The 23,963-nt window shown below is 39.0% G+C and overlaps 1 protein-coding gene across 1 annotated transcript; it reads left to right on the forward strand.

The window, feature by feature from the left end:
• Nucleotides 1-454: 454 nt before the first annotated feature.
• Nucleotides 455-23,417, forward strand: lrrc1 (leucine rich repeat containing 1). Its single transcript, XM_023267100.3, has 14 exons — nt 455-1,021; nt 8,712-8,829; nt 9,426-9,504; nt 11,436-11,525; nt 14,437-14,493; nt 14,688-14,751; nt 15,329-15,403; nt 15,660-15,804; nt 16,195-16,313; nt 17,170-17,253; nt 18,709-18,824; nt 19,263-19,435; nt 20,462-20,604; nt 21,966-23,417. Exons 1-14 carry the CDS (start codon nt 863-865, stop codon nt 22,122-22,124), a joined length of 1,581 nt encoding a protein of 526 aa, XP_023122868.2. The 5' UTR covers nt 455-862; the 3' UTR covers nt 22,125-23,417.
• Nucleotides 23,418-23,963: the final 546 nt, after the last annotated feature.

Consider the following 23,963-nt stretch of genomic DNA (forward strand, 5'->3'; position numbering starts at 1 on the left):
TTATCCTCATATGTTGTCATTGTTTAATTAATGCTGATGCATTATTGATTTATGATGCAGCCTGTTGAAGTGGAGCTAATAAGAACAACTTTGTCTACAACAGTTAAATAGGGCATCATATTTCACTATCTAATCATATAATTGATGTAAAATCTCAATTTAACAGCGGATGGATACTCATAATAATCAAATAAATGTCGCATTATTTCCTGTGACAGTAAATGGGGTGGAATAAGTGAGCATAAAATTGAGATATGAGTGCAGTAGCAGTTGAAACGGAGATATTTTTAAACGCTCGGTGCCCACCCCGGTGCGGCCCCCTCCTCCCCCCCGGGCCAACCGCCGGTCCTCTGAGCCCCATCATGGCGGCCGGTGCGGGACGGGACCATCCAGAGGAGGGACCGGAGGGAGGAGCCGCCGGAGTGCTGACGTACGATTGGAATGAGGGAGTGAATGTTCCGGGTCAGAAACTGGACGGGAGAGGAAATTAACTCCAGGACGAGACGGAGGGGGGGAAAAAAGCACAAGAATGCCACCCTGAGATGTAGCCTGCGTGTTTTTAAAAAAAATTACGACGGCTTTTAAAAGCGACGAAGAAGAAGAAGCGGAAAAAAACAGGTGCCTACAAACTACAAAGTGATTCCCATGTTCGTCGACGGTTAGCTCGGTGGTGACTTACTTACAGCGGGAGTTTCGGTGTTTACTTGCCTGCGAGTTTCGCTTCGCTCCGGTTTGACGGTAAATTTAGCTCCGTCCGTCCCGCCGTAGCAATCTGTTGCATCCCCCTCTTCCTCCTGCCTGCCTGTCTGTCTGTCTGTCTGTTTGTTTATCCCGCGGAGGTTTTACTCGCATCTCCCCCGTCATGTTTCACTGTATCCCCCTGTGGCGGTGCAACCGTCACGTTGAGATGATCGATAAACGCCACTGCTCGCTGCTCTATGTGCCCGATGAGATTTATCGCTACGGACGGAGTTTGGAGGAGCTGCTGCTGGATGCCAACCAACTCCGAGACTTGCCCAAGGTAAGCAGAGAAAAAAAAAGCGCTCACAGTTAGTGGGTTTTAAAAGGGGGGAGTTGGTGTGTCGTGGATCACACGAAACGCGCCCCTCCGGTTAAAGTGGTTGTGACTGAGCTGATCAGGCTTCCCGTGAGAGTCTGCGGGGACCTGGGGACAACAATTACGCAAGATCAGCAAAGGCAGCCTCTCTGTGTAGGTGGAAATTTCCCCTGATCCACACCTCCCACCGCAGGTTCACTGAAAATATGTGTTTTTTTAAATTTAGTTGGGTCACATTTGTCCAAAAACATCCAGAAAAGCTGCTGCACTGTGCCTCCAATGTCCAACCTGTGTGGGCAGGTGCAGAGGTCAGAAATACTCTTGACCTTTTGTTTTAAACCCTGATGCTATCTGCATGACAGAGCCGCTGACAAACTTGTTTTATTCCTGGGATTGCGGCTCAACAACAATGATAAGCTCATGTCACAATGTCCCAGTAGATATTAAAGATAAGATAAAACAAGGAACTTCTTGTGTCAGATGTTGCTCAGAAAAAACTCCCAAAATGACATAACTGAAGAAATGCAGATAAGACAGAAGTGCAATGCCATACTGAAATATAATAAGTAAGCTAAAATAAGGCTAGAATGCAGTGCTGGCCATTATTATGCCAGACATTGCTCAGAAAAAGCATGAAATGACATAACTGAGTAAATGCAGCGCCTAAAAAGTAGACTAAAATATAAATCAGATACAACACTGAAATAAAATAAGTAAGCTAAAATACGGTTTGAATGGAACAGTTAAAAGTAATGCTGGCTATTATTGTGCCAGAAAAATCAAAATGACATAACATAAGAAATGCAGTGCATAAAAAGTACAAAAACAGTAAGATAGAAATACGTCTTAATAGTAAAATAAAGCTAGAATAGAGCAGCAAAAACTAATGCTGGCAATTAAACTGAATTAGTAAGTTATATCACACATGATAATGAAAGTTGAATGAGTAATGGAACTCCAGAGCAGACATTTTCCATGATCGAGGTGTCTGATAGAAGACAGAAAACATTAGTCATGTGGACAGGTAGAGGCTTCCACCTTTCCAAATAAGACAGACTGTTTCACTCAGCTGTAATGTAAACGCTGACGGCTTTTTATTGACCTTGGAAACAGGTTTGGCAAAAAACTCAATCTGCTGATAGAAAGTGTGAAATGTGGCAGAAAGCTCCAGAAACAGTCCATCAAGTGGATCCTAATGTGTTATCTTTAGATGTAGTGTAGCTTGCAGTAAAACCAGGAAAATACAAAATACAAAGAGCGTGATGGGAATAAATGTATGTTGTAGTATGACCTCTACTCTTGTCTAACGTTATTGTCATGTGAAGCTGCTTTTGTAGTTAATTTGTTGAGTCATATCAGGGATATTTGCGTTAACTCCACTTAGTTGTTGATCTAATACCAGTTTTTTATTTATTTGAAATCTGTTTGGAATCATTTTTATGCTGGTTGAATAAGGCCATTATGACTGAAACTGAGTCACTGACATTGCGCTTTGTAATGAAATTAGCAGACAAACAGAATTTGTTGAGAACCAGTCAAATTATAGTAGATGCCAAATCTTCTGCGGATATCTGGCTTATTGGATCGGTACAACATTAATTCATTTAGTCCACATGCCAAAAGTGAGCAAATTTCACTCATTTGAGAAGCTCTAGCCAGGAGACAATCTGATTAAAGGCTCAAACATTTTGCAGTTCACACATTATCTTCACATTTCAGACAATAATGGAATCACTGCCATCTTTCCAGTGAAGGGTCATTTTCATATGTGCTTGATTGTCTTGAAAATGTAGGATCTACAAAGTTGAACATGTCTCTTTACTACCATGAGATACCACACACCTTCTTCACATTCTGAACCAAACAAAGATTGACGTACTTCATCCATCACAATGGTTCTGTTTCAGTTTAATAGGAACCATGTAGGAGGACTGTGGGCCACTCAGTGTGAATTACTGATCGGCTCGGTGAAGTGGGGATACACAATCCCAGCCTTCTTACTTGTGACCCTAGCACTCTGGATTAAGTGGGATACCACTCCAAGGATTTGCACGTTATTTCCTGTGGGTGTGAATGGTTCATTTGGATTTTCTCTTCGTTCGTGCTTGAAACTGAAGATGCCTGACCTGTGGCGTCTGTCTGACATTTGTGTAGCCTAAAGCTCCCACAATGACGACCGACTTAGTGGCTTCTCTAGCATATTCTCGTTTAACTTTTCCAGCAAAACTGGTTTTGTTGCTCTCAGTTCATATCTGATGAGTGTATTGTAAGACAGTAATTGTATTCGGTGTTCTTATTGTAAGCTTCAAAAGCAAGAAGTGTATGTAGTAATTTACTGGGTTTTGCTGCTGTTTACAGCTGGAATAAGGCTTAGTCTACTTGAGAAACTGTCCTGATCTCATATAACTAGAGTCATGGTGCGTCAGAAGGAAAGCTGATTGGATTGAAGGACTGTTTTGTGTCTTTGCATCATTTCTTTCTTGCATTCACTTGTGCATAATTTTCAGTAAAGCTGCAGCTTAGCTCTTTCATGTAGTCTTAGTAGCACTGACAAATTGTGTTTCACCCTAACAGAACCTGCAGTGACTTGATTTACAGTTTACAGAAGCCAACTGAGAAAATAAAAGACTGCTGAAAGAATATTTTTGGGACTTGGCATGTCCGCAGAAATGTGATGGAACAGAGATAATGTGAGCAACCTCCCATGGCTATGTCACACTGCTTACTTTGTCCGACGGAGAAAAGCACAGGAACAGGTATTCCGACTGAAAACAAAGGCAGCATTATGCGTTTTGTTGTTGCCTCACTCGAGCAATTGTACGTGCTACTGTTTTCTAATGAAGTTATAATGAATCCATGACCCGAATTGTGAAGTACAGACCAATAAAACCATAAACTAATGACGGACATTACACTCGACAGATGGGAATCTGGCACAGTAAAGCCTCTTTCCGTTGTGTGCAAGGATGTGATTAGCAGGTGTGCTCTTATTGCAACACAACTGCAGGACAATTTAGACACTTCTACACTCTGTTCACAAGTATTCTGAGCATGTTTGGAGGATAGAGAGGTGGATTATTTGCACGCAGACGAGAGTCACTGCTTATTGTGCTCTTTGGCATGTAACTAATGTCATCAATGCTTGCTGAGTGAATCCAAGAAACGTCCCACTGGATGAGGCTTTGCATCAGTCTAGTTCAGTGCTCAGTGAGCAGCCTTGTCACATTTGCCTCAGAGGTGTCTAACTACATATATGTATATATATACGCTGGCCACCAACTTTGCTATTGTATTGATGATCACATAACAGAGCCTTGACACAGTAACATATTTCAGGTCAATCATTTCCACCAGCAGACAGATAAAAACACGCACAAGGCAGGTTTAATGGCAAGATGAAACGGCAAAGGTGTGTTTTTTACTCTAACAAGATGAGGCAAGTTGAACTGAAGCAGAGTTTCTGTAGTTTTACAAAGAAAAATTGGCTGACCCAAGTCAAAAAGACACTAAGCACAGATTTCACTACATCTCAAAGCTGGTCTCTTTTATGTGTTGTGTTGTTTTATGTATTATTTGCGCTGAGACAGAAGCAAACAGTAACTCGTGTCTCTTTGTTTATTCAAAGTTTCCTTTAAGCAGTTGGCCCTTACAATACATACCACCAGTCTGGTTTGTAAATAGCAATTGTTAGCTTACAAAACAGCACTCAAACCAAGAAACATACCGTAAAAGGAAGAATAGGAATGCCAGACTGGGTGGTTGTTGAAATTCTCTTGCCAGTTCATCCAGTTTAAATATGAATGCAGTTACCACTGACTACAGCTAAAATGAAACTGTAAGACACAGAGGTATTGGTGGCTGTGAATGGCTGGTTTTTGATCTGTATGCACCAAACTTAGTCACAACTCCAACATCTGCAATGTACACACTAATGTTTAATACAATTATGTAGATGTGCAAAAATTAATCAATTACTTGAAAATCAGCAACAATTTTAAAATCTGTGATTTGTTCTGTTTGTTGTTTTCTCCAATGTGAAGATCTGATGCTTTTCTGTGTCATTTATGGGAGTGAACTACTTATAATTAGAGTTTAAACTGTCACTATTGTGCAATTTTGTAGACTCAACTATTTATTGAGCATATTATTCAATATTAAAGATATTTGTTAGCTATTTTCCAACTTAACCCATAACTTTCTTTGGTCAACATTCAGATCAAAAATGTCATTCAGTATAGAGTTGGAATGATCAATAGATGCGATTGCTTTATAATTTGATAACCAGGTAAATGGTTAAATATTCTTTCTATACAAAAATGCTAGAAATCTGTTGTTTCAACTACTTAAATGTGAATATCTGCTGGTTTTTGTAATCCTCTGTGACAGTATACAGAATGCCTTTTGTTGTAGCACCACTGCTCCCACTGCTCTTGACAAATGATTAAATAAGAACATAATCTGGTGATAATAAAAAAGCACAAGTTGTGGCCCTAATCAGACCTAAGTTACATTTTGGAGATCTGCAGTTATGCATCATTTTTCGGATGTTTGAGCACAGCGATGGTGGCGATGGAAAGCAGGAAGAGTATCCGGGTAGAGACGGGAGGCTGCAGGGTTTATGACCTGTGTGAAGTGGTAAAACAAGTGGTGCGAGAGCAGGAAGCTGGTGGTCGAACTGACTTACTAACTCTCATGTGATTTACAGGAAGAGCTGTCAAATGTAGTGCAGTTGTTGAGTTCTGGCCACGTGGCTGAGACAGTTTTAACTCTAGCCTATGCTGTGATATATAATACTACGTGCATATGAGTATGTAACCTTTATGTAACCTTACAGTGAAACTCGAAGTAGACTCCACAAAACATCTGACACCAATGTCTTTTTCTGAAGCCTTTATGCCTCTGAGGTGGTGGATTGTCAGTCGGTATGATATTTTGTTAACTGTGAGTGTTTATTTGGGACAAATGAAAAAGCACAGAAGTGTAGCCCAACAAACTCTGAGATACACAGACTTAAGTAAACAAACAAATTGTTGCTTGTACTCATTTCCCACAACACACCTTCAGGCCTCTCAAGCAAACAGCACGCAGGGTGAAACTAGAGATTCAAACATTTACTCCAGATCTGGGAAAATGGTTAATGTGTTCTTGACTCGGCCTGTTTGGGTTCTTGTGTGTCATGCATGGGCGATTGTTAGGGGCGGGGTGCTGAGTGACTCTAACCGGAAGAACAGGTTTGCTGTCAGTATGTCAATGCAGAGCTCACAAAGCCTTTTGCAATGTCGCTGCCAAACACATAATACAAATGAACGAATTATACATTGATCTTTGTTGCTCCTCTGATTGTCTTTATTGTTATCAAGAGACAAAAAAGCGTTTGAATCAAACTGCCTTTGTGTTCTCCTGATCTGAAAGTTTTTTGAATCCTGAACACTGAGCATTTCAGACTACCTGTGTGCTTCCATCTGTGATTGCTGTGTCATTAAGGAGTGGTTCAAGTAGGAAGTGTGAACATATCTGTCTAATCAGTTATACTAAATGAATTTGCAGTACTTCCCTGATCTGTCAAATTTCACGTTAGTTTTCTCGAGTTCAGCCAACACCACTGAGAAACTAATCTTGAGCAGTTCACTTGTGATTAGGAGACTGCAACCGCAAAGTTTTTTTTTGTGAAAGTGAAATAGTGGTGGTTAAGATGCAAAAGCTCAGACAAACACCACAGTACAGGTTTGTTTGCTTGATGAAATGACGGATTAGAGGTTGTTTGAATTGTCTTAATCCTGTGTAATGACGTGCACTTTGTATTAGGGTGGAGTTTGACTTTTGGACTCTTGTGCCTTATTTACTGCGCACGTATTATTAAAATGCGATCTGTATCTGAATGTGTTCTACGGACATTGAACAACACATTTTACAGATTGCATTTGCACCTAGCTGACGCTAACTGAGATCAGATCTGCTGGTTTTTCAGCAGTCCAGTAATATTCACAGTACTTTATGTCCTGCCTTTGATTATAGCTTTTATAGCCTTTTATCTTCCTTGTCCACATCCAGAAAGAAAACACTTGTACACCACAGTCTGTAGTTTGAAGGTGGCAGTATTAAATATAAAGGATGTGGCACAATCATTAACTATTAATCAGAAATCATTAAGGCTGGTAATGTACTGAAAAGATTAGACTAATTTTTCAGTAATGAACTGTATGGATTGTCTACGGCGGCCAGACAAAGAGGAACCAAAGGGGGACAACTGTTTAGGTTCCTGCTAGCAATAAGGAAAAACACATATTTCCTACAGTCTACAATGTTTCCCCTTCAAATGAGAAAAATTTTGAAAGCCACTGAAAACACCTGAGTGTCCAGTATGCAGTGTGGAGGAAAATAGAAAACACATTTGTTTATTTAACTGTATTAAAGCAAACTTACGTGACTGATTGATTTAACAACAGGTAAAAAGTATTTGACTTTAGGAACTGAATTCATACATGAACCCTCCTGGCCAGTTGGCACAACTTGTAACAAACCTGGCTGACAAAATGCTAAAGCCCAGAAGTAAAATTTGTGAGTTTCTTCTGTTCATACCAACACATTAAAGGAGCCTGAAGCAGTATTGTTCGCTGTCTTCTTTACCACCACACAGGCAAAGGTTCTGTTCGCTCTTGTTATGAGCGTCAAATATGTGCCTGTGATAATTGCTTTTGCCTTTTAAATAAGTGAGCCATCTAGAGCTTTCTTTTCTGACCTGGCATCCATTTGTGTTGTCGGAACAGCACATTAGAGAGAAGAGAGGTCTCTGGCAGACACAGAGTTTAGAGGGATTGTGTTAATGTAAATGTGTTGTCTGAAAGTGCTGCTTCTGAGCGAGAAAAATGACTATTGACTGAGTTTTACATTAAGAATCCCATTTGTTATACAGCTAAAGTTCAAGGCAGCGTCTCTCTTGTCTTCTTAGAATAAAAGAATAGAGAAAAACCTTTATTTGTCAGTATCTACCTGATGGAACTGCCAGCATGTCGCGACTGCAGACTGAATGCCATCATTGTACTCTTGTGCTAAAAACCTTCTTGGATAGAAGAATGCCTTTAACCTCAGTCTTTTTCTTGCTTTTGCTTTTAGGCAAGTCCTCTAGTCACCATCATTGTGGTATAATAGTTCAAACCAGAAGGAGTTTGTAATGTTTCTTTTAAAAATATTAAGCATACTCTTGTTATTAACGGGCTAAGAAGGTGTTGCTACAGTACATAATGAAGCCTGGATAAACATGTCATTGAACACATTTTCATTTGTTGCAACAAACATAAAATTCTATTCTGGTAGATATACAATAAATTGCATAGAATTCAATCCATGTGACTGATCTACTGTGGCATAAAGGTTACACTTATTCCAACATAAAATGATGAGAGATTGTGTTTCTGTTGCATTTAATAATTTTGCATATAGCAGTGGCTTACAAAGGAGTGCTCCAAGAATAAAAGTATGACCAACAGATGAAAAATTTCAGAGATGATATCGCATCAGGGAAACAATATTTTCCAGGCCTTGTCCATTTTTCTTTTGCAAGTCGGCGTATCTAAATTCTGTAATCAGTCCATGATGTTCAAAGTGTTATCAGTCTAAGCTTTTTACTAAATCTACATTTTTCTTCACGTTTCAGCCGTTTTTCCAGCTGGTGAAGCTTAGAAAACTTGGCCTGAGTGACAATGAGATCCAGAGACTTCCACCAGAAATAGCCAACTTCATGCAGCTGGTAGAGCTGGATGTCTCTCGAAATGGTAAGAAGAGAAAACACTGGTGCAGAACATTTCAACACTTACAGCTGAATTACTGTGCATTTTATCAGTGGCTGCTTCAGTATAGTCACAGTTGAGCAACAGCACTGAAATTTAGTGAATAAATCACAGTGACAGATTTACTCCTCTTCAGTGAAGCTGGTGCAACAAACAAGCAGATAAAGCCTGGTTTGCATTAGCCTGAATCTCCTGAGATGTTTATATAGACCTTAGATACCCTCGAGAGGATCCTTTTGCAACAGGCTGAGGTAAAAGAAAGTTCAAACAGACATTGTGCACACAGTCCTGTTTACGTTGAGTTGTATTTGTCATAGTGAATGTGTTTGAAGCAGCAATATGTATCTTTTTTTGTTTGTATTGTGAGAGTGACACCTGAATAATATAAATATTTCATAGTAGAACAAGTTTTTTCTACATTAGATTTGCAATTATTGTTGTGTTTTTATTATTTTTGCACTGACACATAACACATAAAGCAACTGACTTTTTGATGTATTTATTTTAATGTTATCACTTGTTTTAAAACCTAGGTAGAGTTACTGAGAACTCTTGTAACACATGTCTTTTCTCTTATTTAGATATTATGGAAATTCCAGAGAGCATTTCATACTGCAAAGCCCTCCAAGTGGCAGATTTCAGTGGAAATCCATTAACAAGGTAAAAAAGCTGGCACATATTTGATGTTAAATAGTACTTTGTATATTTGTGTCTTCTAAATGTTCTCCTGCAGTTGTATCTTGGAGTCTGTATTTTCATCATCTGCACTGCATGTTTTTAAGCCCCTCTGCTGTTAAACTTGCCATTAGGACCATTTAGACACTTGACATATTGCAGATTGTGCATAGTTTGCATTTTGTCGTGTGGGTGTGATCAAGTCCAATTTTCACCTCAGCAGGGGCAAAACCACAGCGCGTTGCAGTGCAGAGTTTAGGAGGCAACAGTGAATAGTATTACAAAGGCAGTGGTGTTCAATACTTTAAAAGTGCACACACAGACACACACACACACACACACACACACACACACACACACACACACACACACACACACGACACTCTTTTTCCACAGTAGTAACCTAATTTTTCCCTCTTACATCGGCCCTATTCTAACAGTTTAACAGTAATGGTGTAGTTACGGCTATGTGTTTACAGGAATGTCATGTCATTTTGTTGTCAGTGGATGGAATCATTAAGTTTTCAGTCACATAATTTACAGGTATATTCACCAATAAAATTAGTAATTAGAAAAATTTGAGCATTTCCATTTTGTGGGGTTTTCTACTCACTATGATTGCAAGTGCAGACATCACTTTGTAACCCAGTCATCTGAGATCTTGTTTCTTAAATATGCATGAACTGTAAATGATAATTTCATGTCTTTGTAAATTGGTGATTCAATAAGATGTTTAAGTTGCAGTGATTCCAGAAAGATGTTTTGGACAGAAATATTGGGCAAAAGCAGCGTTGTTTGTTTTGCATACCTACATTTATGACAATGGCTGCCACTAAATATTGTGCTCAAAGGATGCATGAAGCATCATTTTATTGTTGCTGCTCTAGAACTGTGCAACCACAAAGTTGCATACGAACACTCCCATTTGGCCTCTTTAGATACTGCTAATAACACTGACAGTTTGTGTAGCAGGTGCATTTTTGGGGGAGGCGTACACTGGATGTAGCTAAGTGGTTGGAGTTAATGACAATTGCCCAAGAAGATTCAAAACAATGTCCCTTATAGTTAGTGCCTAATATCCTTTGTTTGACAGCAAACACACACATGAAAACATTGGATTTTAAAGGGGCATATCTGTTTCTCCTAACAGAGAGGGCAGGGCTCGCATGAATAGCAATAAATACAATTAACCTGTATCAAATCAGCAAGACTTTACAGCAACACAGACACCTGATCAAAGTCTTCTTTTATCTCTAGTTATAAAATGCCAGTCCAATATTCATCTTCAGGGTCAATATATAATTGCGGGACTTTTTCTAACATAGTTGACAGGTATCACATGGCATTTTTACAGAAAAATTCTGGAAATGACATCATGTGTGACTTGGAATTAACACACTTCCTTGAGAGGTGTTTTTGTAATGGGGAACTTAGTTGAAAGTGATTTCTCTGACACAGATACAATTTATTATATAAAATTTGTTATGTTTCCAAAAACAGAAAGATCTGTCATGATTATCTCAACTTATTAAAAAGGACACAATCAAAGCAATTCTTGAATAAGATCATTTTATTATTGTTTTGTTAATTAGAAGGTGGTTGTTATTAAATTTGGACAGTTATTTAGTTGACTTTTTTGTGATATCCAGTCATTTTTTATTAACAAGTGATTGTTTCCATAATAAATAATTACGGAATTTGTAAAGACATGATCATAATGAACATAAAAAAAACATTAGTTTTTTTTACTTTTAATAAAAATGTATGTCCCGTGGACTTCAGAAGTCCTTCAATTATATATTGACTACAGCGTTGATATCAAAAATACTTGTTCAAATATTTAAAACTGTTGAATTCATTTGTCTGATTTAAAATTTTTGGCATCTAACATTATGGCCCCTCTCTTATTCTTCCAGGTTACCTGATAGCTTTCCAGAGCTTCGGAATCTAACATGCCTTTCCATCAATGATATTTCATTGCAAGTTCTTCCAGATAACATTGGAAAGTAAGTGAATGTACATAAGAAGTAGGCCTCACCTTTGCCAGTAAAACATTTTCTCACCCTTTCACAGTACAAGCAAAAGTGAAAACGTATGTCTTACCCTAGAGTATCTGGTGTTACCTTAATCAAAAGGTAAACAAATGGTGTGAAGGATGGCGATTCAAGCCTACAAATCAGATCTTGATGCATTTCTGTATCTGTCTTTCTCTGCTTTTTCTAGTCTCACAGGTTGCTTTGGTCTTTGTAATCTTGCTAGATATTCATTTGATAATTACAAAACCAAAAGGCACAAATTTCAGTTGTTTTAGTACCACATTCCTCAGTACATTGCTTTGCTCAACCAAAGGATGAAGCATAGGCAGCAACATTTTCCTTTGAAATGCACCAAGCTAAAAACATTGCTTTGAGTGGCACTTCTCTGTGCGAGGGACTCTTTGTCTACAGGCAAATTGGCTAGGTTGACAAGTGATTTTTTTTTTTTTTTAGCCTGTCAGCATGATTAGTCCACCTACACAGCCAATTAACATATGGTATGGCACTGACCCTTCTAACAACTATTTCAAAGTCTGTGATGATTCCAGAGCATTAGTATACCTCCCACTGTCCAGAAACGAGGCAGTGGAAACTCTTAGCAACAGAAATGGACATAGCGCGCTAAAGTACATTTATTTCTCTTGTCGTTTTTTCCCCCCATTTCTGCCTAAATGTCCTCTTCCTCGCTGCAGTGGGCGAAACATACCAACCACATTACTCTTTACAGGCACATCAATCAGTGTCCCCTCCTTGGCTGCACTGTCTTTGTTTATAAAAGGTTAAAAAAAAAAAAAAAAAGGCTTGTTGTAAAATGGCATATAATCCAGGGGTAGTAAAGACATGTCTGCCAACATTCTTATTCCGATGAGGTCTCCTTTCTTGTTGAGTTCTGTTATAATTGAATTTAATAACAGAAGTATTTGTTTTTAGGTCATCGTGCCACAGGGGATGTTTTTAGTGGAGGTTGGGAATTCGAGGCTAAACTGGATTTAGACCCTTACAGGGGAATCATTATCGTAGACGTGCAAAAAATTCATACATTCTGATATTTGGCCAAGCTATAATTTGCCTTGGTTTCATATTACTTCTTGATCACAGAATTTCTTTTTAAAATCTAACACATGCATGGATGATGGGTGAAAGTCTGACTGTGACATTTAAAAAATATTTGCTGAATGTTATGGTCATAGGCCAAGACTGTAGACTTTGAAATAGTACAGAGCAACCTTTAGACAGTTTTGTCCTGATGTTAACGTGGTGCTATACAAAAGTATTTGCCTTAATAAAAAGCCCAACTAAGACTCAAGGCACTGCATAGATTTTCTGATGAACATCCACACTGCTATTAATTATGGATGTAACTGAGCTGTAGATTTTCCTTAGGTCTAAATTATTCTACGTCATGTTAAACTTTGCTATTAAAATCTTCAAAGAAGTCTCAGATCCCAACCCGAAAAACCACAAGAAGTCGCTGAGGAATTAAGTTTTTAGTTGCTTTTGAAGTGCTGCTAATATCACTTCTGATTTGTGGTCTGCCTGCTTGCAAACCACACGCTTCCTAGCAACAACGTGCTTCGTTTCATACACAGAATTGATTACGGTTCCCTCCCAGAAAGGTTTCTCTTCGAAAACTTCTGATTCCTTCCAGAAATCTGCTTTTGTAGACTACTAGTTGACAGCTTTTTCCTCGTGTTTTTTTGCTGTTTACTCTGCCAGACTGAACATAGACAAAGCCTGCAACCTGTAGAACAGCAATGTTGGGAAACTGTGCATATAAATGATTTACGTTATTTTTATTGTGCACAAAGTCTGTTAAGGTTACCACTTTTGACTTCCATTGCTTCATGGTACAGCGTGTTCCCCACATATGCCCCGTATTTATCTTGCATAATGCAATAACTGGAGGCCTGCTCCCTGTCAAGAAAAGAAGGTAATGAAAACCATAACACAGTTGAAACAACATGCTGCGGGGTTTTAGAAATAGATAAGATAAATGTCTGAGGGGTTAAATGACATCAGTGGTTTATCTTCTGAGAAAAAAAATTGGCGTGCACAGAAACCTGAGACACTTGATGCAGTTAGGTGGTTGTTTTCATCATTTAGCTGCTCACAGAAGCCACATTTCAGACACTGTATGCTAGAACTCAATAGATTTCTGTGTTGTCATTTAATCTCTCACTCAGTGATCTGGTGTGGGGAAAGAAAAACACTCCTAGAAAAGCAAGATTAAATAAAAGGTGTATTTCATCATGTTGCAGTAAGCCTGTCATTCAGCTGAGAATTCATATAGACTAAATGAAGAAGCAGCTGAAACATACCTACAAGATTCAGTGAATCTCCTCGGCTCAGTCTGCGTGGGTGACATTTCTGCTCTTATTATGAATGGACACTGCAGTGCAACACAAGTCTTTTAAATCTATAAAAAAGAAAGATAAATAGTTGAACTAATTGACTTGTAATGCGTCTTGGCTTAGATCGGGGAAATGTTAAACAAAGATGTCGACTCCTTGCTTCATCTGTTAATACCACATAAAGTCAGAATTATTTAGCCTGGCTACTGATCAACAAGATAGCCTTTGTACTGTTCTGGCTGGCTGTTGTCATAAAAGCCTGTGTTAATTGGGTACATGTACTGCACGAAGCCAACGAAAGGCATCACAGCAAGAAGACAACCTCGTACTTTGGTCTGCGTCGACCATGTAGACATTCTGTTCTTGGTTTAATGCAGTGGTTGTTTACAGTGCCATGATTTTGCAGCCTTGATAAGAGTGATGCATCTCCCAAGTACTTCCTATGCTCAGATATCTGATTGCAAGGAGACTTTTTACAGCCATGTTTAGCTCTCATTAAAACTCATTTTTCTCTGTTCCTGTCATTGCAGCCTCTCCAATTTGGTATCGCTAGAGCTCAGAGAAAATTTGTTGACATTCCTACCAGAGTAAGTAGTCGACTGATTGTGCTGTTGTTGTGGATTTGTACACTATGCATATTGAAAGAGAAGCTGTGCATTGTCTTTAATGCCACATTTCAAGGAGCAACTTAGTCTTAAAGAGGTTATGATTAATGAAACATCCAGAAAGCTTTGTGTGTTTTTATTTCTCAGTATTTTAATTTTCCTTCTGTCATCCACAGGTCACTATCTCTGCTTCACAGACTTGAAGAGCTTGACCTAGGCAATAATGAACTCTACAGTTTGGTGAGTTATTTTCCAGGTCTTGTTTACTCACGAGAATGGCACATGGCTCGTAAAATGAGCAGAATGACGCTTTTCCCATTTCCTTGCTCTTGTAATATCCACGTAGATTAGCATCCCTCGAGAACGGCTTTCACTTCTTATCACGCAGATGGGAGGATGGCCATCTGTTTTGAGCTTTGGTTTTAAGTTGTAATCTTATGTGAGTGGTTTAACTCTGATGGTGAATGATTTGCAGACAGATCAAGCAAAGTCAGGCTGTCAAGAAATGTGTAGTAGAGACATTTTAAATACACATATACATGCTCAGGAAGTCATGCATTAGACATACCATAATACAACTCTGCTTAAATCTTTGAATTTACTTTTGACAAATTTAAAGTGTCCTTTATGTCCAAAAGCAGCACAACAGGTCCTGTTGAAGAAAGAATAAAAACTCTTGGAGGAAATTTGAATTTGAAAAATTCAGTACATTATCAGGAGCAAGTCACTGATATGGTATTTCTCTTTTGTTCTCTCCTTTCCCTCTATTTTCCTGGCTGTTGCTCCTGAAATTCCTACATTTCTTCCTCCCACACAGCCAGAGTCAATAGGCTGTCTTATCAGCTTAAAGGACTTGTGGCTGGATGGAAACCACTTGGCTGAAATACCTGCAGTAAGTTAATCATGCAATTTATGTATGTATTCTGTTATTGTCTCAGTTTCCTCTAGTTTTATAATTACAGTATGCATTAATGAATTGGAAAATGCTGTAAAGTCTTGAACATGTCTTGTAACCATGTTAGATATAGATTTAATGTGGCAAATACATGAACAGCACTGAATTTACTCTCTTTTCCTGGCTTGTCTTTGCTGTTGTATTATTGTAACATACTCATTTGCTCACCACAAGTCTTTGCTCTGAATCTTAGGAGATGGGCAGTATGAAAAGCCTATTGTGTCTGGATGTATCAGAAAATAAACTGGAGCGACTTCCAGAGGAGTTAGGAGGCCTGTCGTTACTCACTGACCTGCTAGTGTCTCAGAACAACATTGATGCTCTACCGCATAGCATTGGTATGCATGTGAATTCTTCTAGCTCTTTATTAGCATTATAATGCTATCTAGTAGCTTGTCTCATTTGCATTTTGTACAGTCATATCTAAAGGGTTACTTCTTATGATATACAGCCTTTTCCTTCTATTTGAAATGGATTTTTGGCATGCTCATACATAAGAAGTTGCTTGAACTATCTGTTGCTAGCTGCTTTGCTTTGGTCTCTGCATTTAGTGTGACCATAGTGAAAATACCCATTAAAGGTGAACATAAAAGCATCACTTCCTTAAGATACCTGCGTATATTTTGTAACTTCCTTGGTAGCCTGTTAATCAGTGCCTGCCGGTTGAAAATGAGCAATGTATTTATATATAAAATCTTAAATATATCTATGTTTTTTTTTCTGTGCAGGAAAACTACAGAAGCTTTCGATATTGAAAGCTGATCAGAATAGACTAACGTATCTGCCAGAGAGCATTGGCAACTGTGAAAGTCTCACTGAACTTGTGCTCACAGAGAACCAGCTACAGGTGAGTTTTTTTTCCAACTGCATGCGTTGTCTTTCAAATTTTATATAAATGCTATGGCAATATTATTTATTTAATTTACAGTGATTGTGACTGGCCCATGATAACCAGCAAAAAAAAAGCTATAGCAGCATGCAGACAGTCAATGTGCATATGTTCTCATTTTACATAGAATATTTACAATAGCTAAAGAACAAAATTAATTTTTCTCAGCTGTTTCTATGTAGATAGCACAAAAATACAGCCAGTATTAAAGTTGTAGCAGATCCCATGATGGCTTTCATAATAGTAAAGAAAGAATAAATGCTAAATTCTTTTAAAGTCATTTTCCTCATTGCACCAGATCTGTAAATTTGTTTGTTCCTCTTATTAATCTGCATCATAACCACACAGGTGTTGAAAAAAAAAAAAACACTTTGCAATAATATTTAATTGCACAGAAAGCAGAGAGTAATCAGCTGCTTTTTGTGCTATGTTCTGCTGAAAACTGAGACACAGTGGTGACACACAGAGTGGAACAGACAGCACATTGCACACTAGCCAGTCTGACCTCTGTTTTTTGTTTTGTGTGGTTATAAATGAAACAACTGTGTGAGCCACACAGTGCACTAGAGCACTGCACTATTCTGTTGACACATGGAGGACTTATTTGACTCTGTTGTACTCATTTCATGGATAAATTGTCCAATCGGGCCAAACTTCTTAATGAGTTGATGTAAACAATAGAGCTGATGTGAAGAGACAAATATGAAAAGCGAATACTCGGTGTGCCTTTTTATGAAGCTTCTAATGTGTTGAAAAGTCTGTCAGGCTCATGTTGCTGCTCTGTGGACTCATTGTGGTTTGTTTATTTTTACAGAGTTTGCCAAGAAGTGTTGGGAAGTTGAAGCGACTGTCCAACTTCAACTGTGACAGAAACCAGCTGACAGCATTACCTAAGGAGGTGAGCGTTTCATACACCAGACAAAATCATTTCACTGGAAAGTTAAGATGCATAGAGAACCGATTGCAGCAACCGGTAACCTAAATCTCAAACGGAACTCAAACGGAAAAGGCACCCAACAGTGTGGCTTTTATAGCAACCTCCTGTATCCACCCAAGTTTATTGTTGCACCAAACACAGGAATTAGTCAGCTATCCTATAAGTCTCCCAGCTTTTCCTCGCCAAACAAACAGCACCTGCAACACTTGTTTCCTGCAGGTGCTGCAACTGTCAAAATCACATAAGCTGCTGCTTTCTTTCTATGTTTGTAGTTGGCGCTGGCTGACGTGTTGTACTCTCTACAGGCCTTGAGTGCTGCTACTTATCTTACCAATAGGTGGTGTAGGTTAGAGTAAAACAGCTTTTTTGACATTCAGGTTTTTAGAATCTGAGTGAGCACACTGATGTAATGTCTTTACATTAGTCTGCTATTACAGTAACATGAAGCTCTAATGTAACTATTAGTTCAAACTTTGGCTCCACAATTCTCTTGTTGTGTCCTGTCATTTAATTTTTACTGCTCGGTCTTCTGGTTTGCTCAGCTTCAGCTGTGTCTGAGTGTGTCCATTGTGCTTGTATGTGACATTCTTCTCTAACCTCTTGTCTGTTTAAGTGAAGGCACGCCTGGTTTAAAGCTTCATCTGAAAGGCTTCTTTAACGCTTGTACAATGCCTCTGTGTCTTAACGATGCAAAGCCTGCAGTGTTTGAACACACTTGGCCGGGATAATGAATCCATGGTGTCACTGTTTTTTCAATCCAGCATTGCATGACATCTCTAACAAACACTGTAGCCACGGCCCAAGTATTGATTCGGGCTTTCCTGAGCAACTTGACCACTGGCTCAGTTTTATTGATTCCATTGATGATTACTTGCCCGTAACCCTTTTTTGCCTTTGTATATTTTCTCTGCACTTACACGGGACCAGACATAATAATAGATTTGAACTGTTTGCTGCTGACTCTCGTCTCAACTATTCTCTCGTGTGGCTGTGTTAAGCGCCTATCGTATTTACTCGTGTAACTGATGAGCTTAACCTGCACCTTTTAGTAGAATGAATCCAACAGTACTTGTATCTCATTCACATCCGAATCCGAGCAGATTAATAGATTACAGCTGGCCCATCAAGTCTTGTTTTGTCTGGCTACTAGGCCTAATTGTTTCTAATTTTAGGTCAATCTGCCACATCCCATTGATGTGTAATTGCTCTGCAATCAAGATCGCGAATTCTGGGACAAAGAGCTCAAACGCTGACAACAGATGAATTCTTTGTTGTCACACACGAACACATTTAGATGATGTTTTTAATGTTATGAAGAGAAATAAGGAACAATTGGAAATTCTGTGTGTGGTTGCCTATGACTGGCCATGTCTTTATACTTGCATGCAGCTTCATGTTGTCTCTCCTGTTACTTAGATTGGGGGCTGCAGTGGTCTGAATGTCTTCTGCGTACGAGAGAACAGACTGACGAGAATACCGCCAGAGCTGTCACAGGCCACAGAGCTGCATGTCCTCGATGTCTCTGGAAACAGGTATGTTCAGCAACACTCATCTCACCTGTTGGTGCAGCAGTACACACCATCTTATCAGTGAAAACAGTCCATAATCATTTTTATTATGCCTGACTTGCTCTCTACTGTCTGCTCTAAAGCTCATTCTGATTTTTTGATCACGTTATTTTAGTCAGAGGTTGTTTGGGTTTGTTTCTCTGCCCGTACCTGTTTAGTTCTGAGCTTTGTCTTCACACAAAAATGCCTGCTCTTTGAGTCACACACAGACATGTTCACCTCTCTGTCTGGAGAGTGTTTCCCCTCCTCTGCATAGACAAAACATCTGCCACGTGCCTCATCCTAATGTGACACATTTACTAATCCCCAGTGAGACCACAGCCATGTGTGTATGTTTTGGAAATGAGAACCAGCAGGTATCTGGTGGGCTGCCGCAATGATTTATCTACTGTTTGTGTTCAGGCTCACCCACTTACCCATGTCGCTGATCACACTACGACTGAAGGCCCTGTGGTTGTCGGAGAACCAGTCGCAGCCGCTTCTCACCTTTCAGACTGACGAGGATCCCGAATCAGGCGAAAAAGTGCTCACTTGTGTGCTGCTGCCTCAACAGCCATTTGATTCAGACAAGAAAGGTAATGTTTATTCTCAAACGGAAGATAATCCAGAAGTTTTCAATACCCTTGTCTGGGCATTTTTCTTATACCAAACTGCTTGATTGAAATTAGTTTATGTGTTTCTTTGCATGTCTACTATTTGTACGTACATGTGAGTAGATCACTGTAGTGACTGGGTGCCAGCTCACAAGTTCTTGCATCGTCTCCGAGGATTTAGTGCCCTGTGGTTTTGATGACATTATCACATGATCTACTGGGGGAAGCACAGTGTGTTCTGCGCCGTGTGATCCTTCCCCGCAGTATCTGTCAATTATGAGGTCCTGTAAGGGATCACAGCGCCTATAACAGATCAGGCCCTCTCCCGTCCCTTGAGGCCCTCCTTGGTTATGTTTTTCAGAAATGCGGTGGATTGGACAGCTAAAGAGGCTTAGCAGTGGCTGGCCCACTGCCATTAAAAGCTCACTCACTGGGTGTAGAGATGTGACTAAGGGCCACGTTTATCCCTGCCTGATACGACAGTTTATTGTAATTTTTTCTCGTTCTGTCAGACGCAGATTTGCGTGCAGATCAGTGGAGTATTTATGATTCAATGCAAAATTCTTGTTACTTGCTTGTCTCTATTTTTTGCACTTGAAAATACGTTTGTTTCTCCCTCAAAAAAGTGGCAGATTTATTCATTTATTGTGTGATGTGCTGTCCCTGCCTTGTAGGAGAAACGCAGATGTAAAACTGGTGGAGGTCAGGCGGGTGAGACTGACGTTGGGGGCAGGGAAGATTGGGTTGCTGTAAGCCTGTGACTAAGCTGGGATTTGAAACTGTGATCTGGCAGTTTCAGGCTCTCTCTTATTAGCACTGGGTTATGTGACAGCTTTCATTTCTTGACTTGTTAGAGATGAAGGGAAGCAATCATAACCATTGTGCTGATTTTAATTTGCTGAAATATTTCCTTCATATTTACTGATGATTTTATCTGAGCATTTTTATGCGTGCATGAACTCCACTTATGATTGCAAAATATGCTGCCTCTCTTCCAAATAACCCCAGGCTATGATAACTTGGCCCGCTGTGGAGCCCTGGAGAGCCTGGTGAATGACATGGCAGATGACACGTGGGACAACAAAGCCATGAACAGGATCAGTGCCATTCACTTCCTGGATGATGATGAGGATGAGGAGGATGACGACAAGGTGAGAGCAGTACACTCAAGGGGACAATGTGATGCATGGTGTCAGAAGCCATTTGTCAGTAAATCCAAAACAAACCAGTAATTAACTGCTTTTACAAACAAGTATTTTCATCAAAACTTGACATAGCTTATTCCTCTCTATTATAAGTCTTTATTATTGTTTCTAAATCTCATAGCTGAGCGTCATGGTAGTTGTAGGTTATACTGTGTCGTCTTTATCCTTTAATGTGTTATATATTAGTGAAACAAGATTAACCTACAGCCAGTTAGTGGCTCTGTGAGGCTTTGTGTTTGCACAGCCTTGCTTGGAGCTAAATGCGAACATCAGCATGCTAAGGTGCTACAAAAAAGGTTTATAATGAATTGCATTTGAAATGGTTCAGACTGACATCCACAGACCACCCCAAACAGTTTCCTCCCTCACAATTAAACTGCAGTTAGATCAAAAGCTAAATTTGGTCAACTTCCTGCTATCAAGCATATTTAAAGTTCCCATATGGTGCCTTTTTCAGCAAATTATTGAAAGTCTCGCATTAATATTTCAGCTGAAAATACCAAAAAGTGTTGATTCGTTTTATAACGACTGTGTAACCTCTGGTTTTAATTATGCTCTAAACAAGCTGTTTCAGGAACTTGCTGTCTACGCTCCTTCAGGAAGAAAGCTCTCTCTGCATCTGTGATAGACAGCATGGAGCAAAAAATTTGACAACACCAGACCAAGACTTTCGGCCGCTTCTAACTTTCTTTCTAAGCGAACATTTAGCATGGAAATAGTAGTAGGAAATAGGAAATAGTAGTTGAGTGGCACAGAATTGCGGTTTGGATATGATGATGAAGTGACTGTTGGTTAACATGTAGTCTTAAAGGTCTGTGTTTCAGTCATTGTTTCATATTTTTTCAATGGTCTGACGACAGAAACAGAAAAAACGTACTTCAGAACAGCTTTATTCTTTTAAACAGAATTTTCTAAGCACAGGGAGTTGCAGAGATGCACACAAATGTAAACAGTTGTTGAGTTTAGGTTGCACTGAAGCACAGCAGGTAACCTGAAAACATCGTAACCCAAGCAGTCTTTTTTATTGGTTTCAAATTGGTCTTAAAGTTCCCACCACATAGGAGAATGGCAGTAGTAAGTGTTTTCATATGGCTTTTATCTTAAACCTCCAACAGCCTCTAACAATTTTCTATTATATGCACTAGTGAATGCCAGACAATTGTGAGGATGATAATCTGTTATGAAATGTCCTTGTTCTTTAGCTCTCTTTGCCTTTTCTAAGCTGGCCACTAACATAGAAACTGTTAATAATTCTATAGCAGCGATATTAAATGTGCCACTGATTTGAATTTGTGTGCTCCACACAGGGAACACTGCTTCGGCGGGCCACGCCGCATCCCGGTGAGCTGAAAACAATGAAGAAAACGGCAGAGAACGTCCGCAACGACCTGAACGCTGCCAAAGGCCTGGACTCCAACAAAAACGAGGTCAATAACGCTGCAGACAGAGTGACCACGTCTGTGTGACCTTTACCTCAGAAATGTTTTTTACCTCCTGTGTCTCGCCGTGTTGTCCTGCATAACCCCGCAGCCCCCTTTTTTAATTTTACCTACCAACCCTGGTGTGGCCTACCCCTCCTTTGATTAAACCCTGGGACGCCTGTAACCTTAGTCCATCTCCAGTCCTGTGTAAAACATGCTCAGTCTACCAGGGCCACTGTGCCTTCCTCTTTTTAATACATGTCCACAGGAATTATCTGCACAGAGACGGTCCTTTTAAAAGATATTTTAAAGGTTTATTACTTTTTAAATGAATCTTTTAAAAAAATATACACATTAGGTAGCTGCACTATTATAAGTCTTTATAATATGGTCAAACCTTCTTAAGTGTATTATATATTTGTTCTATATCTTTTTTTAAAACACTGGGTGAATACTTTCTACATTTTGGGCAAACAAAAGCAGGAGTTTTTGGACCTACTGATTAAGGATTATTGTACAGCCTCTTGTGAATATTGATACTTTTATATTTTTTGGCAGCTCAGATGTAAATATAAATGTATAGCAAATTTCTTAATCCATTGCAGATTTTTAAACTTTTTTCTTTTTCAATCTTGGTACATTTTTCTTTTCTTCAAAAAAAAAAAAAAAAAAAAAAATCTAAACCATGAACAAACCAGTCACTAATGTCTTATACAATCCATAGAATTGCTATTGAGTGAGTGGATGGCTTAGGAACCTGTTGTTTTTTGCCTGTAACACACCTAGACCTACTTTTGGATACATAATAGATACGACTAATTAATTAAGTTTGGGTTTAAGTACTGCACATCAAACTTTAATTACTCATCTGCAGTGTAATTATGCAGAGGTAACATTGCTGTCTTATTTATATGCGCTGTGCTTCACTGCTTTGCAATGTTTTTCAAATAGATGCCAAAAACAGCTGTATTTTTTTAAGGTTTCTTTTCCTTTTAACAAAGAGTACTGTATAGAATAATCATCGGAGGTTTGGTGAGAATGTGGTTCACACCACGAGGATGGCATCCTGTAAAAAGGCAGTTGTTCAAGTTCCACTTTAATGCACTTCTCAGCGTTGCTCAAATCTTTTTCTTTTATATGGTACATGATAAATTGTATTATTTTGTTTTTAAATCAATTGCAAAAAGTGGACCAGGGAAATTGGTTCAAGTGTTGGTTTTATGTTTTTAATTATTTTCTGATCAAACTGCACAAAACAGATCTTAGACAGGCACTGAGCCTCGAGGTCTGGATGACTTTTTAACCACTGATCAATAAAATAAGTGCAACACTAAACAACATGTTTGTTCCTTTAATTTTATAAGTCAACCTGTTCAGTTGAGAAAATCAGTTGTTTTCTGGCTTGATTTCATCTCAGCTGAGTTTTCCTTAATTTTATTGTCAGATTTAAAAATTTTAGGTACATTTTGTGGGCTTTTTCTTATATCTATATCCAAAAAAATCATATACAGGAAGCTCAGACTTAACTCATTTTGAGGTATTAAAACCGGTTCCATTTCCTGACCCTGTCATTGCTTGTTCCGTCTGTCCAACAGTGCATGATGTTTCTGTAATACTCTGCCAGCATGCCACTTGTCTATCCTGCACGTGCTGCATGTTGTACTGATGCTGGCATGGTTTCACTATAATGCATATATATTTACTGTGTTCATCACATCCACAGTGAAACTAGAGCTACAGATGTAAGAATCTCATGCACATAATAACGATGAATTGTTGCAGTTTGTAAAGCTAATGTTAATATTCATGCATTTTAATATTTGATTAACCTTATGAGGACAAGTATGCTATATTGGGTGTTGCAATAAATTCATTTCACTTACA

This window comes from Amphiprion ocellaris, chromosome 16 (assembly GCF_022539595.1).
Source record: "Amphiprion ocellaris isolate individual 3 ecotype Okinawa chromosome 16, ASM2253959v1, whole genome shotgun sequence".
Classification (NCBI taxonomy): Eukaryota; Metazoa; Chordata; class Actinopteri; family Pomacentridae; genus Amphiprion; species Amphiprion ocellaris.

Coding starts and splice junctions, on each gene's coding strand:
- lrrc1 (XM_023267100.3), top strand. CDS start 863: ATGTTTCACTGTATCCCCCTGTGGCGGTGCAACCGTCACGTTGAGATG. Junction 8,830..9,425: donor GCTGGATGTCTCTCGAAATG/GTAAGAAGAGAA, acceptor TCTCTTATTTAG/ATATTATGGAAATTCCAGAG. Junction 14,494..14,687: donor TTGTTGACATTCCTACCAGA/GTAAGTAGTCGA, acceptor TGTCATCCACAG/GTCACTATCTCTGCTTCACA.